At 36.5% G+C, this 14,911-nt stretch overlaps 2 protein-coding genes across 8 annotated transcripts in view; one reads left to right on the top strand and one right to left on the bottom strand.

Moving 5' to 3' along the window:
* The window catches only part of hhat (hedgehog acyltransferase), a 47,352-nt gene extending 35,040 nt beyond the window's left edge, over nucleotides 1-12,312 (top strand). The window contains exons 12-13 of one of the 3 annotated variants that reach the window (XR_009266726.1): nucleotides 6,571-6,707; nucleotides 10,102-12,312. Coding sequence is in view for 1 of the 3 variants with exons in the window: in XM_058749424.1 (XP_058605407.1) it covers nucleotides 6,571-6,650 (80 nt within the window). In the remaining 2 variants the exon portion in view is untranslated. Of the gene's footprint in view, nucleotides 1-6,570; nucleotides 7,544-8,234 lie in introns of those variants that run through there. The other 2 variants (XR_009266725.1, XM_058749424.1) reach the window with 2 other exon arrangements.
* A 184-nt stretch (nucleotides 12,313-12,496) lies between these two features.
* kcnh1a (potassium voltage-gated channel, subfamily H (eag-related), member 1a) overlaps nucleotides 12,497-14,911 on the bottom strand; it is a 50,369-nt gene continuing 47,954 nt past the window's right edge. For 4 of the 5 annotated variants that reach the window (XM_058749418.1, XM_058749420.1, XM_058749421.1 and 1 more), the window contains one exon: nucleotides 12,497-14,233. In XM_058749418.1, coding sequence (XP_058605401.1) covers nucleotides 13,379-14,233 — 855 coding nt within the window. In that variant the 3' untranslated portion in view covers nucleotides 12,497-13,378. The remainder of the gene's footprint in view (nucleotides 14,234-14,911) is intronic. The other variant, XM_058749419.1, reaches the window with a different exon arrangement.

Raw genomic sequence — 14,911 nt, 5'->3', positions numbered from 1 at the left:
AATGATTTGGTGCTGTAATGTAATGATGTGGGACAGCCTGTCATTTCATCCCAGATCAGACACAAAAGTGAGGAAATGAATTCATACTGAAGTGCTCAGAACACATTTTGCGTTGAAGAAGAGCTGAGTCACTATTTTGTGGTGCATATGAGATGTTACGAATGATTTCGTAAGATTGTTTGTAGGATTGGAGTGGTTTGTTATTATGAATTATTATGCTTTTTCAATATACAGTGGAGTATAAAATTCTGAACGTTGATGACTGAAAATTGATTATTAAAAATCTAATTTAATAAACAGTTATAGAATTTTGGGAAAATTAAAACCAAGAAGTGTTATAACGTAAAATTAAGAGAAATTATAACATGAAATAATAAATATTCAAGATGTTGCACTGTTTTTTGGTCACTAATCAAGTAAGTAGATTTGAGACACTGATTGTATAGACAGTCGGATGTTTTTGCTTCTGTAAACTTGTAAAGTTGATCATAATTGTATGAAATAATTTGGGAAAAGTCTTCACAAACTGCTTTAGGATCTTGCTGGTAGCATTTAATGCCGAGTGAAGCACCAGTGAACATCTGGACATTTATCTTTAAAGAGTTATAGAGAGAGAAGTGTGAAGGTCTTTTGGAAAGATAAAAGCAGTTTGAATGTCTGTCTGGAAGTTTCTAGAAGCTGCTATTCATCCATTTGCCACCGGGTACCATAAACACAGCAGAGTCTTAACAACGGTCGCCATGGAATCATTCATTCTTGACATCTCTGAAAGGTAGCCATGCTGATCGCACCCACCCCCTGCAGCAGCTGTCAGTCAGACGCTGATGGAAAGGTTTTGTGCCCCTCAGATAGAGGCAGGAGGAGCTGCGGGGTACAGTAAAGCTCCGAGAGAAACCTGCTGGGCACAGAGACTCACAGGACCCTGAACTTATTCAGTCATTTATCCATTTCGTTCTCCGTTTAATATAGGAACCATATCATACTACTTTAGTTACATTTAATTAGCTCCCTTAAGGCAGTTTTGTTAGTCAAACTTGTGATATTTTTTATTCGTTTGGTTTACGCGATGATTTTGAAGTAGTTTGTCTTACATTTCGGTAATCAATAATATAAAAAATAGCATGAAAAGTATGGATTTGATCTGTTTTTGATTTTGCAAGTTAGATTAACAGTTATACATACATACACACACACACACACACACACACACACACACACATATAAATATATACAGTATATTTATCGGCCGACATATACAGACATATATTGTCAGCATACATTTTCATTAAATCATAAAAACAATAATAATTTATTAATATTGTTCATTTAATAATATTGGTAAATATAATATTTAGCTCATTTAAATTAATATTAATTTTTTCTTACTGTACATTATAATTTTATAATTATATTATTGTAATTTACATTTTTACATTAAAATTTACTTATAACACTTACAATGTTAGTACTTTTTAGTGTTTATTTTTATTTTATTTAGACAAAATACTGTAGAATTTTAATATTTGCCATTTAAGTTTTTGGCCATAAAATGAAAATAATTATCGGATCATCTGTTAGTTATGTAATTTTTTTTATTATTATTTTTTTAATTTACAAAGTTTATTTGTTTAAGTTTTTGGCCATCACATTCAATTGATTCTTGACTTATTGGTACAGGCAAGAATTAAAAATTCGGTGCATATCATAGTATGTCTACTTGGCATATATTTTTTTTATATATATGTTTATATATATATATATATATATATATATATATATTTATATATATATATATATATATATATATATATATATATTTAAATATATATTTAAATGATGAGTAACTACATTAAGTTATATATGTCTCTTATATGTCTATATGTGTTTATTTTTATTTTTAAGCAAGTGTTTCGGAAGAGTATCCTATGATATAACAACCACCTGTTCTTCTTCTTGCCTCTGTAAGTGTGTGTGTTGACGTGTCTCTGTTCCTTATTTAATGTAGGTGGGTTTGGTGTGACGCAAGTTCAGTCATATTGAGAGGATTTGTGTGTAGCTGGATGAGGACAAAGTTCAGAAAACAGAAAATTTTGTCTTATACAGACAAAATGAGACTTAACACACACTACCTCTGAGCTTCTTTTCTGTCTGACTTTTTTTTTTGTCTTTCTGCTACATTGCAGTGTTGTTGGCATGACAAAATGCATTAAGTGGTTAAAGCTGTGACTTCAGCACCTGAAGGACAATGAGGTGTAACCAAATGTAATCAGCACCCTTCCTTCTTTCATTTACTCTCATTTTCTTCCTGTTCCATCCTTCTTTTCTCGCCCCTGATGCAACAAGGCACCAGTCCTTTTAATGAACCCACCAGAGACAAACACACACACCTGTCTAGTGTGTTTTAACAGCTTAGGGCTTTTAGTGGACATGTTGAGGAGGAACTGTGATATAGGAACTTATATATAGATAACATTGATAATAATTGGAAATGATTTGTGTAAATTAATACTTTAACAATAATATGAAAATGCTGTATAAAATTTTAAAAATAACATTGATTAATCTAGCAATATGTTTATGCATCTGTTTTATCAACAGTCACAAATGAGCGTAACACAAACAGAAGCAATTAAACCAAGAGAGAATGTAATACAAGCACTTCTATAGCATATCCAGAAGTACTTGAGAGGAGCAAATATAGCCTATAGCTAAGTGCATTAAGTGAAGGTGCACTCTGGGACCTCTGGGAAAAGGTGTGTCTTACACTGCTGTTCATTTACTGACTGCAGGGGTCGAAAGAATGTAAATGAGATAATAAGTGAATACGCCCCTGTGCTCTAATAAGATTTTACGTTATGTGTTAATCTGCGTGAGGTAATAAATCAGAGCTCACATGGGGGAAATTATCACTGGATACTGCGGTAAATTCTAGTAAGCACAGCTAGTGATTCTGTACAGGAAAGCACCAGACTTAAGTATGTTTTGTGTGTGTAAGTGTTAAAATTGTAGAGTTACAGGCTGTGATTAAATATACTGCAAATGTGTCCAAAAACAATCAATGGCCACGTACACACTGCAGCTAAATTCAGTTCACTTTTTACTCCTTAATTGCGTTCTGTACACACATAATTCACTAAAATACAGGAGTGACAACCGCATTCGACAACCGCATTAACGCCCTAAAAATACAGGTAGAGATAACCGCACTTGAAATTCTACGCAGTGTGTACAGAATTGAACTGAACAACTAGTTGTTAATGACGTATTTAAACGTGCATCAAAAATGTGAGATGCAAGAAAATAACAGTGAAAGAAATCTTAACCTTAGCACATTTTGACACGGGCCTATACACTGTAAAAAAAAAAATGTTTTTTTTTAAATTGAGCCAACTTAAAATTTTAAGCCAACCAGCTTCAGCAGATTTTTGAGTTTTCTCAACTTGTCGTTTTAAGTTTATACAACAAAAATTTAAGAATCTCCCACAAAAATAATTTGAGCAAACTCAGAAATCTGCTGAAGTTGGTTGCCTTAAAATTTTAAGTTTGCTCAACTTTTTCTTTTTCTTTTTTTTTATAGTGTAGTTGCGCTCTAGAGCTCTGCAGTAGTGTCAGTTTTGCCAGATCTTCATAGAAAAAAAACAACAAATGAGGACAAGCACAAAAAAAACACTCAAGCACCCAAATGCTTTGTTTTATAATTTTAAAAAAAATCACATATCTCATATCCGCAACAGACCACTTTATTAACTCCTGCAAGATGCTAAAATGTTGCTATGGTTACAAATGCGGGAGTGACTGCTTTTCCGTACACACATGGAACGATAATTTATGGGACTTACTCCCGCATTTAAATGCAGTTGTCACTCCTGAAACTTGCAGTGTGTACGTGGCCAATAATGTTTTGTCCATCCATATGCATATGCACGAGTAGTGACGTTTACTTGCAACCAAATAATTTAATTTTCGAAATAAACTCTTCATGTAAACATTTGAAAAATCCAATCGAACTAGATCCGAATAAAATTTTGATTCTTGAAAGTAGAGATGTTCCGATACCCTTTTTCCCTTCCCGATACCGATTCCGATACCTAGGCTCAGGGTATCGGCCGATACCGAGTACTGATCCGATACTGTGTATCTGGCTATACAGCTATACTTACTAGCCCTGTATGAATTGATACAATTATTTTATGGTGCGCTTCACCATAGATAGATAGTCTGGCTATAATGTTTGGAAAAAGTACACTGTTAACATCAGTCAGTCAAGCATTATAAATATATTATGATAATCAAGTATTATTGATAGAACTTTAGCAATTAGAATTAAAACTTGGTAACCATGTATGAATGCATATTAGTCATTTTAACTGAACTTAGGACTGGTGGTGGTGCTTTTTTGGTCATACAGTGTTTCTGTAAAATGGGGGCGACTATCAATAATACTGATAAGATAATAATAATCATACTATGAATTCTGCTAAGAACAATATAAATGCACTAAGGATTAACGAGCTGCTGGATTCATGAATATTAATCACGTTGTCTGCGTTTGCTCGAACTGATTTGCTGAAATCAAAACAGGGACGATAATAGGTGAACGCCAGCCAATGAGATTGTCTTTTGCGCATTAGCTCCGCCTACTACCGGAGAACCCGGCAGTTAAACTGAAGAATTCCAAAGGAACTCCGTTATTTTGACAGAAAAATACAACAAAGAATATAGTTTACATACCATTCTGAATTGACGCGCTACATGTAAAAGACTCTCTCTCTCTCTCTGCGTGTGAGAAAAAAAGCAAAGCGACGGCGAGTCGTGCGCTTCACACTAGAGCTTACGGTACGTCAAATACAGCTGCGCATTCATTCAGATGATCTGAAAAATAGATCGCTTGACGGAGAGAGAAACTCTGAAGCGCTCAGTCAGAGTGTTCGGCGAGTGACAATATATCTGTGCTAAACTTATACATAGCCTCACTGGCGAGTAAAATCTGATTATTTATCAGCCAGTGGCTAATATTAGACATCATTTAGTCGCCCAGGGTGAAGATTTAGTCGCATATGCAAGTGATTTACTGGCTGCTAGCACGTTTGTATTTCTTTGCTGCTCTAAATAGTGGTTGCTTGTGGCAAACAGCACAGCTTCCTGTGTTTGTATTCTGAGCAGCGAAGAAGAATTGATTTCCTATTTGTAGCGTTAAGCAAAGCTAGCGGGCATAACTATAGGTCTCGTTTAAAAATGGTATCGGATCGGTACATGGGTTCAAGTACTCGCCGATACCGATGCCAGAATTTTTTGTGGTATCGGTGGAATTTCCGATACTAGTATCGGAATCGGAACAACCCTACTTGAAAGGGATGGTTTAGACCTGAAATAATCAGATAAATAGGAAAAATAAACATGTAAACTCTCAAATCAAGCTATTTTCTAAATCAGCTTCGAAAATGCTTTGCACACATGCACAGTGCCATAATTCATATGTTTACTTACATTTTACATTTGTATGTTTACGAATTGGTTAGTGGAGGAAACCTAAAATTTATTTGTTAAAAAACTCTTTAGAGATATATTTTAAGCTCTGTATTTTAGATTTGTCAGGTAAATGCAACATTTAAGGTCCTTGCACACCAAGTCCGAAATTTTCGTATGCGTTTTTTCGAGGTTTTCATATTCGTCATCTCTATCAAAATGCTTGCTACGGATGCGAAAACGCAGAAAATCGAACCTGATTCAAAATTTTTTTTATGACAGATGAAAGTTTCGGAGGCAGTGTGTAAACTTGATTAACACAACGTGAGGTCGTAGGCTATTTATTTTTTTAACGTGCGAAAATTTCAAACAAGGCTCAGTGTGCAAAGACCTTTAGGGTTCATATAACTTCAGAATCCGAAATTATATTGGATTCATTTGGATTGGCAAAAATTAGTCCTGTAAGCATATCAAGATAATATATCAACACAAGTTTTCTGTAGAACAAACGTAGCGTGAGCTGTAATGTCCAATTTCTGAACAAATTACTCTAAACGGTTCTTTTTAATGAGTCAAAATTGCAATATGAATTTCCACATAAATTAGCCCTTGGAATCAGTCGCAGACAATAAGTGAATCCTTAAGAGCTATAACTGAGTACACTCGTAAAGAATTGTGAATGCCCAATTCATAATATGGGAACTGTGCCATATAAAGTTCGTGAAACTTGCATCACTCTATTTCTACTGGCTGTTTACATGGCGTGTGATTAAAGATGCATATTCACAACAGAGGAGTTGAATTGTGTTCTATTTTTAAGATTTTGTTTTTATTTATTTATTTTTTTAGCTAAAAGTATTTTTGGATATTGTTTAATTAACATTTGAGATCCTAAATGTTTCATCCTTCTTTTCTTCTGGCGACCTGTATTATCTGTTCAAGTCCTGCTCAAATGCCTTCATTCCATTGACAGATCCAGATACAGCCTCACTTCCTGTTTGGTGTCTGTGTATTATCTAGTTTGTAGACTTTATAATTCAAACCACATTTTATGTATCTTTGTATTTTACCATTCGAACTCTCTCTTCTCTATTTCTCCAACAGGCTGGTCTTCTGTGGCCGTTCCAGTGGTTGCTTTTCTCTATTGCTTTGCTCAAGTTGGTATTGAGTGGGACATGAGATGACAGCACTCCTCAGAGCAGAATCATGGGAAGGCAAATTTTCTCAAAGAAAACACTATGGTATTTACAGTTTTACCATAGATTGGACCAATCACAATGTGGACAACTAACATTCCTATCAACTCCTACAATATCACGTGTTTGTATAGTAGTTACGCTGTATTTGAACAGCGTGTGTGTGTGTGTGGAAATGAATGGTGTGAGTGCTCCAGGTGTGTATTTGATGGTTAATCCTGTCGCTGCTTTATTTATGAGTTTGTCTGAACACTGATGGTGACACATGTCTCTGATCAGCAGCCAGGATTCAGCCTGACCATTGCTCTCTCTCCCCCTCGTCCCTCCATCTGTGTAGATTTCCATCCTCTTGTTTATTTTGTCCCTCTGATCTTTCTTGTCCTGATCTCTCCGTCTCGTCTCATGTTTTTATCCATCATTCGCTCATTCTCCTTGTGTACACCTACTTCTATCTTCTTACTAACAGCTCAAGCTGCTCTATGTGGTTAATTAGATCAGTGATCTGCTAGCCTGGAGTTTCTCCTTTATTAGAGAGCAGTACGACATGTGTGTGTTTCAGTGTTAGGGGGATTACACTTTAAAGAGCTTTATCTCTGCAGCGTACCTTTATCAGCATCAGATTAATCATTCATAATCCCTTCACAAAAATCTCTCTCTCTTCATTTCAATTTTAGTGTTCTTTATTGGCAAGATAAAACTGTATATTTGCATTAAAATATAAATAAAAACAGCCATATTGACATTGCAGCATAGAAGCAGTGAGAATTTTTTAAATGCAAAATAAAAAAGTAAGATGAAGTAGATGTAAATGAAATATTAAAAAAAAGATATTATAAAAAATAATTAAAGGTACACACTTTTCTTTTTTATATATATATATATATATATATATCAGTAGATGGTATGGCAGAGGTCATGCGTGACCTGCCCTTTCTGTGAGTCATACTGAAATTACTTACTGATATCACATGATACGCAGTTCCTTGTGTGTGCGTGTCTCAACACAGGTCACTCTGCTATTAATGAGTGTTAATTAGTATGTAGCATTACACAGTCTTCAAAGTGTACATAATTGCACAGTTCAAAATGTAACAAGCTCAGTCTTTCTCTCTGCTTAAAGTCAGCATGAATGGTCATCTACACCCTGTAATGTGGTGTATTTTTAATGTATTTTAATAATTAATGAGATCAAATATAGGGCTGGATTTAATTTTGTTTATGGGGAGTTGGATTGGATGATGTAAAGTGGGCGTTACTTACCATAATGGAACTAGAAATGAAAGCAATTTTGCTTAAGCAATGTGTAAATATCTGTTGGTCATTATCGGATAGTTATTATGGACAATTTTATACTTATGAATCATATTAAATTGGGGCAATTTTGATTTCATGCTGACTTCAAAGCTAATGTGCTTTCATAAGTATCTTTAATGTGCTCAAACAAAGAGAAATGCATAAATTGACAGCAATCAAGTAAAGAGAGTACGAGCAAAAATACGTATAGAAAATATTTTATTATCATAAATAATATTTTACAGCAATTTTACAAATTTTTGTCTTTGTGCTTTACAGTAGTAATTTCCATGTGGAGAAATGATTTCAGTGAGGATGTTTCAGTCAGTGGATAATGGCCATGCTGTCTGCTGAATACATCTGAAGTTTAATTAGGGCTGTTTTTAAAGAACGACCCTTCGAAGGACCTCTGTGAGCAGACAGACGTGTTTGTTCTTCCAAACCCTGCAGTGTGATAGAACTGCACAGCTCCGTTTGAACTTCACTATCAGTGTTAAGGACTCCAAAAATACTCATTGTTCTCCAAAATACTATAACATCATTTCTGTTCAAACACATATGAGTTTGTGTGTTGGTGCATATATGCTATGTGTGTGTGTGCGATTTCACAAAGTCTGTCATGAACATGTTCAGTATATATTTCACCCCAAATTCAAAAAGAAAAAAAATATATATATTTTGTAGAAATAAAATATGTGCTTTAAGATTTTATATTCATGTTTTTCTATTTTTACATTAAATTTATCAATTTCAATTCTCAGTACTCTAATAATAATAATATGTTAAATTAAATGTAAGATTTTATATGACAACTATGAAGAATTTTTTTTTTTTTTTTTTTTGATTTGGGGATTAAATGGTCCTCTTTTAGGCTTTTGTGAAATAAATCTGACCATAGAAAAGTTTCTTTATCATGGACTGGTGTCTGGTCTGTAATCATGTAGTGGCCGATTTTGTTGTTGAGGCACGGTACTTTGGTTCTCATGTCTGAAGAAACTATGCAAACATTTGCGAGGATTCATTTGCCTCGCTAAATGCAAATTTGAACTCACTGACCAAGAGTCAGACAGGTCTGCTACAAAGAGTGAATCCATTAGCTCTATGGGGTAAGAGGCAAGAGATTAAATACTCGTGCAGTAGAGGACTACTTTCTTTTTAATGGTAATTTTATTCAATTTTCCTTTGTATTTACCATGCATGTCTTAACCTTATTTTAAGTGCAAATCAAGCCATGCTGTTGGCGTATTTGATCAAATCAGTCACGATCAGATGGTAATGAATCTCTGCGAGTAAACCATGCTAGTTTCTAAAGGCTGCGCATTTCTTCTTAAACAATCCTCATTCTCATTCTCTCTCACGATGAAAAAGTGCATTCTCTGAATATTATGACTCTTATTGCTGTGTCGCAGAGGCATGCAGTGACATCAGGGCTGCGTTTGTTTGTTATATTACGTTGATTACATCATGTGGTTCAGGTTAAATGTTATATCTGGGCTGGAGAAGCACGGCAGGAATAATCTGTGTGAAATACAGCAGCAATGATTATTGCTTCAGAATCAGCTCAGGCTGATGCTTTACATTCCAGTTTACATGGATATGCATGTCAGTATTGTTATTAGTATTACTGTAACATTCATATGTCTTATTTAAAATCAGTTCTGGGTTGCTCTCTAAAAGATGGTGAAGTAACAGCACTGGGTACAAACGCTAAACGTTTTCCAATTCCAGCTCAGTATTTGGAGTATAAGCAAATGACCCATAATATTAAAGCTAATTAAGATCTCGTTATTGTAAAACATGCTCTGAAGCATAAAACAACCTTAATTGGAATTTTACCATTTAATACCGTTTCTCCGGCATCCTGCTGACAGAATGAGATGATCATCTCTCAAGGGCAAAAATATATATATCTAGGATGTTACAAAATCTTCATACTGTACAAAATGTATCTTTGTTGTAAACAGAAATAAATCTTCATGTTATTAGAACATTACGTTTGGAGCTTCTCATCTTTTTTTCTCCAACAAAATCTGTTTTCCTCACATGAGGGGTTTATATTAAATTCATATGATGTTTGATATGACCTTGGTAGCTTTTTGGTTTTACGTCATTGTTCTGAGTCATGTTTCTCTCTCTCTGCTCTCAGGTAGTGGAGAAGCAGGTGATACTGACCTCAGCACATCTCCTGTGGACCTGATAATGACCTCTCTAACCTGAGAACATCACACAGCATGCTAACATGTCTCTTAACCGCTCTCAGTATGTTCATAACCACAGTTCTCAACATATAGTCGGGCACTCGTTTTCTTTCTGAGATACAAATGAGAGAACCTGAATTATTAGGCATCATCTCAGAATATATAAATACAAGTTCATATATTCTGTGACGGAGAACAATATAATCAGGTTTGGTGGTGTTGATCTGAATAGACTGGATCTCTGTGTTCCCCCCTGGACCTCATTATGGAAATCAAGGTGGAGTTGATATGGGGGAGGGACGCTTGGAAAAAAAAGAGTGAAATAAACAGCTATTTATATCTTAGCCACGTGATTAACGGATTAACTGAACAGGCTCCACCCAAACTTGCATTAGGAGCCTTGTTTGATATAATAATAGGGGAGACTGGCACTAGTTGTCTCATCTTCAGTGAATATTTCTCAAGGTTGTTTTATTTTTACAAGGCAATTTCTCTGCAGACACATACCTTACGGGTCTTGGTTACAAAAAAGCTGTTTTCACAGGAAAAATGATTCGGTACACTGAAAATGTTGACCAGTTGTCACAGTGGAAATTAAAAAGCCTATTTTAGGCCCTTGACAACAAGTCCCAGTCTCTCCTATTGAAAAATGAAAATGTTAGACATTATGTTCTCACCAGGTCTGTTATAATGCCACATCTTTAGTATTTAATATGTGAAAACATCCAGGAAAGGGAAACCATCACCCCTCTTCGTTCCTGAGATTCTTTGTGTTTAGATGTTTGCTGTAATGCAGAAAGTTCCTCGTAACTGTATGTTGTTGTACTGTGGTGTTGTGAAAAATCATGTGTATTGATTACATCCATCAATTCATTTTGTAAAACAAAGCTACAATGCACTAGAGATCTGAATAATTACAGTGCGCCCATGGTAATATGTTTGTGTGCTTTCTGGAAGACCCAATCGTTGATAAAGAAACAACATACATGCTTTCATTTCACTAGTTCTTCCATTGTTGTTTTATAAAACTTGGTCTCTGCAATCCAACAAGTTATTAATGAACTTGTTTGAAGATGCCTGTTGTAGACCAAAGGAGGTTAAGGTCCTTTCACATGACTTGCATCAACATCTGCCAATGCATTGAACATCATGCTACAGCATTACCTCTGACGCACATTGTCTGCAGGCCACACGCTGTAACACAATGCTTAAAATTATAACCGTTTCCCCCAATTTCGAAGAACTATTCATAGACGATGTAAAGGCGAGGAGATGGACCATTTGTAGAAAATGAATGGGAGAAATCATAACACTTGATATGGTGACTGACGAAAATCCTGCTTTTCAGTTGTTTACTTGCACTTTGGACCAGCCTCAAAACATTTTGTATTAATTGACCCTTTCGCAAAAACTCGCCCTCCTTAGCTACTGTTGCTATGTCTGACAAGCCATGCAGTGAAAAATACATTGTGGAAAACTGACAACACGCCGACAGACAAGAAAGAGCAGGTTAATTCTGGTATAAAACAAGGTCTCAGCTTTTCAAATTTTATAATTTTTTTAAGAAATTCAAAAAATAAATTAGCCTGACTACGTCAGACTTCGTACTTCCGCTCAATTTCAGTTCGCTTCTGTACTCTGTCTACGAAGCAAAGCGAAGTAGCAGAGTTTGGTATTACCAGGCTAACAATAAATACTATTTTGTGGCTATTTAATGTGTTGTGACTGCTCGCTGTAGTGCCTCAGTTCAAGCGGCACGTGAACCGATCATCATTTCATATTTACTTAAAGCACAAAATAAACATCAGAACGTATTTTATTTCAGCCGCGGAAATGTCAATACACACAATTTTTCAAGTTTAAGTCCACCGAAGTTAATGATTTGTTTGTCAGACAAGATGGCGGATATGACGGTATGATTGGTCAGATCGCCTGTCAATCAATCTCTTTGCAAAGGGTGAATTTGAGCAATAAAAAATTAAAATAAATGAAAAAAATATAGGGATGCGCCAATTTTAATATTCTGATGGATATTGATAGGCCGATATTAATATTTATGTTATGACTGATAACAGATGACTAATATTTAAATGCTATACTATTTTTCTAAATTAATTTAAAATTAAACAATAAAAGCTAAAATCAATCATTTTAAATGTTAAAAGTGAGTTTATGAATCATAACAATGTATAACGTACAGTATGAAAAATAGATATTCATTTTGAAAATTGCTACAGAATACAATTAACAGTCTTGTTAAATTATTAGTGTTTTTAAATATTAACTTTCAGTGAGTCTTAGATGATGGCAAATGTAGTCTAAATATAAAAATATGGGAAATGAGCATGCACTGTACAATTAAATATTCAATATTGGCTGATACCCAATAAATCTGATATGGTTCCGCTATATTGTGCATTCCTAAAACTGTATAATACCATTGCTGTTGAGATGTTGACGCAAGTCATGGAAAAGGGCCTTAACAGCTGTTACACTTCAAAACCCCTGTAGAGCTCATTAGCTTCTCCAGCAACGTGTACAGTTAACTCTCGGGATAGTAGTTGATTTGTTATTGTACAAACACGTTTGTCTAAAGTAATTCACCAAAGCTGCCTAGGGTTTCCGTAGTTCCTGGAATGCTCCTTGCTTCTTCAGTCTTTTGTCTCCACACCATAAGATGCTTAGCTCTGTGATTCCTGATAAAGGCTTGTATTCGGCAGCGAGTTAACCAGCAGGATGGAGCGGAATGGATCCCTATACCAGAAAGACAGCAGAGCAGAAACAGCGGTGTGTGTGTGTGTGTGTGTGTGAAAGCGAAAGAGAGAGGGGAAGACTTGCTACATGAGTGGGATCTTGAAGGGCCCGCACTTGCAATTGGGGACGATGCATTGCCATGACAACCATCAGTCAGAGTGGGCCCTGCGGCAAGAGCTCTCACTGTCTGTCAGCCTCGCAGAATGAAAACAGGGAGCAGTTCCACACAAAGAGTGTCTGTGTGACAACTAACACGCCATCACTTTGGTATCGCAGATGCTCTGCCTTGGGATAAGACATCCTCTTCTCCTTTCCAGTGTCTTATTTCATCCTTTCCCTCACTCATTCTCTCTCTCAGACACACTCAGTCTCTCAAAGTGTCTGTCATGCTTTTTGCTGGTTCCATTTTTCTCAGAGAAAGTCTTTCAATCTTTTCCCTTTAAAGAAGAAAGATGCTTACCTCATTTTTATTCAAGGGAATATGTCCTCCTTGTCCGTGTCTGGTGATGTCGGCCGTGAGATCTGGAAAAGCGACATGGGAGAGGTCGGAGTCTTTCTGCTCCTTAACAACCTCAACACCTCAGTGACTTGTGTCTCCAATGCAACCATTCGGTTACTGAGTGCCGACAGCTCCTCTTTAAGTTCTGTACGGAGTTCCAGGAGCGAGGCGTGAAGTGTGTGTTCAGGAATAGTGGGGATTGGTGGGATCGGGGGAGCTTTTCCGTCGGGCTGGACCGGGCTTCGGTCTACAGGGGTGCGGGCGCCACCTTCATCCAGCCGGAGGTCGCTTTTAGTAATGCCACTGTCGCAAGAATCAGTTTTCTTCAATCCGCTGGGTTCCGAAGTTTTTCCGGAGCTGCTCCGCTCTGGAAGAGTCTCCATTGATTCCGCTTTAGAAACGCTTCCCCAGCTTTCTGGTTTCGCCATGCTTTCCCTAAACCTCGCCCATCCTCGTGCGCGTGGCTCTGATGTTCGAGGGACATTTGGAACAGGGGCGCTGAGCTTGGCCTGGTCGAACAGGCCCAGGGTGCGGGTTTTGCTCGGGTGGGACGGGATAGGCGTGGCCGGGCTTTCTGTTACCGTGACGATGCTTGTGGTGGCGACTACATCTTGGCTGATGACTTCGTGGTGGATTTGGCCCTTCTCGAGATCAGGGTCTTCGGAATTGGGACGCACAGCAGCGAGACGGGCTTCCTTCTGCTGGCGGAATCGCTGGAACAGACGGCGGACAGGATGGTCAGGGGGGAGATTCAGAGGGGCCTCGTTCTTCCTCCTCAGCCTCTCCTCTTCCTCGCGCTTCACGTCGCTGATCTTTCTAAACACAAGCTGCAAAGATGCATAGTTGGTTTAATACACATGCAATCAGGCAACCATTAAACAAGCACATCAAAACAAGAATATTATGCTGTGACCCACTTTTTAGAATATATATATATATATATAGTATAATGTCTGACAGGACAGGATAGTTTGTTTTTCTGAGGTGAGAGACTTTATTTCATAAGTTACGAAAATAACAACAGAATAATGACACTGACATTGAACCTGACAACATCTCATGCTTTACATTTCTTGAAATAATAACTTATAAACATTAAACATAGACTGTCAGTCTTTATTCACCTGTTTCTCGTGGTTTCTCATTAAAATTCATTTAAGTAAATAGTGTAAATTACATCACTAATGTCATAGAATAGCATAGTTTAATAATAGCGGAGCACATGGTAATGCAGTGTTACAATGTTACTCATCTGCCCAACTGGAATTTACAACCGGTAGGTGTCTTCTGCAAGTTAGCAAAGCATGATGAAAAATTTACTTAAGCCAGAAATGTACTTTTACTATGGTAAAATACATTTTCAGCAATGTCTTCAAAAGATTTTTGAATTTTAGCACACTTTTTTCTCTATATAGTGTTGATATGGAAACTAGTAAATATCGTCAATTTTGTTATGCTAGCATGTGTGGAAATATTCAAACCACATGTGTTACAGCTAACCCTGT

This window comes from Onychostoma macrolepis, chromosome 17 (assembly GCF_012432095.1).
Source record: "Onychostoma macrolepis isolate SWU-2019 chromosome 17, ASM1243209v1, whole genome shotgun sequence".
Lineage (NCBI taxonomy): Eukaryota > Metazoa > Chordata > Actinopteri > Cypriniformes > Cyprinidae > Onychostoma > Onychostoma macrolepis.
Note: the sequence above shows the minus strand (reverse complement) of the source record. Positions and strands in the feature narration are given on the sequence as shown.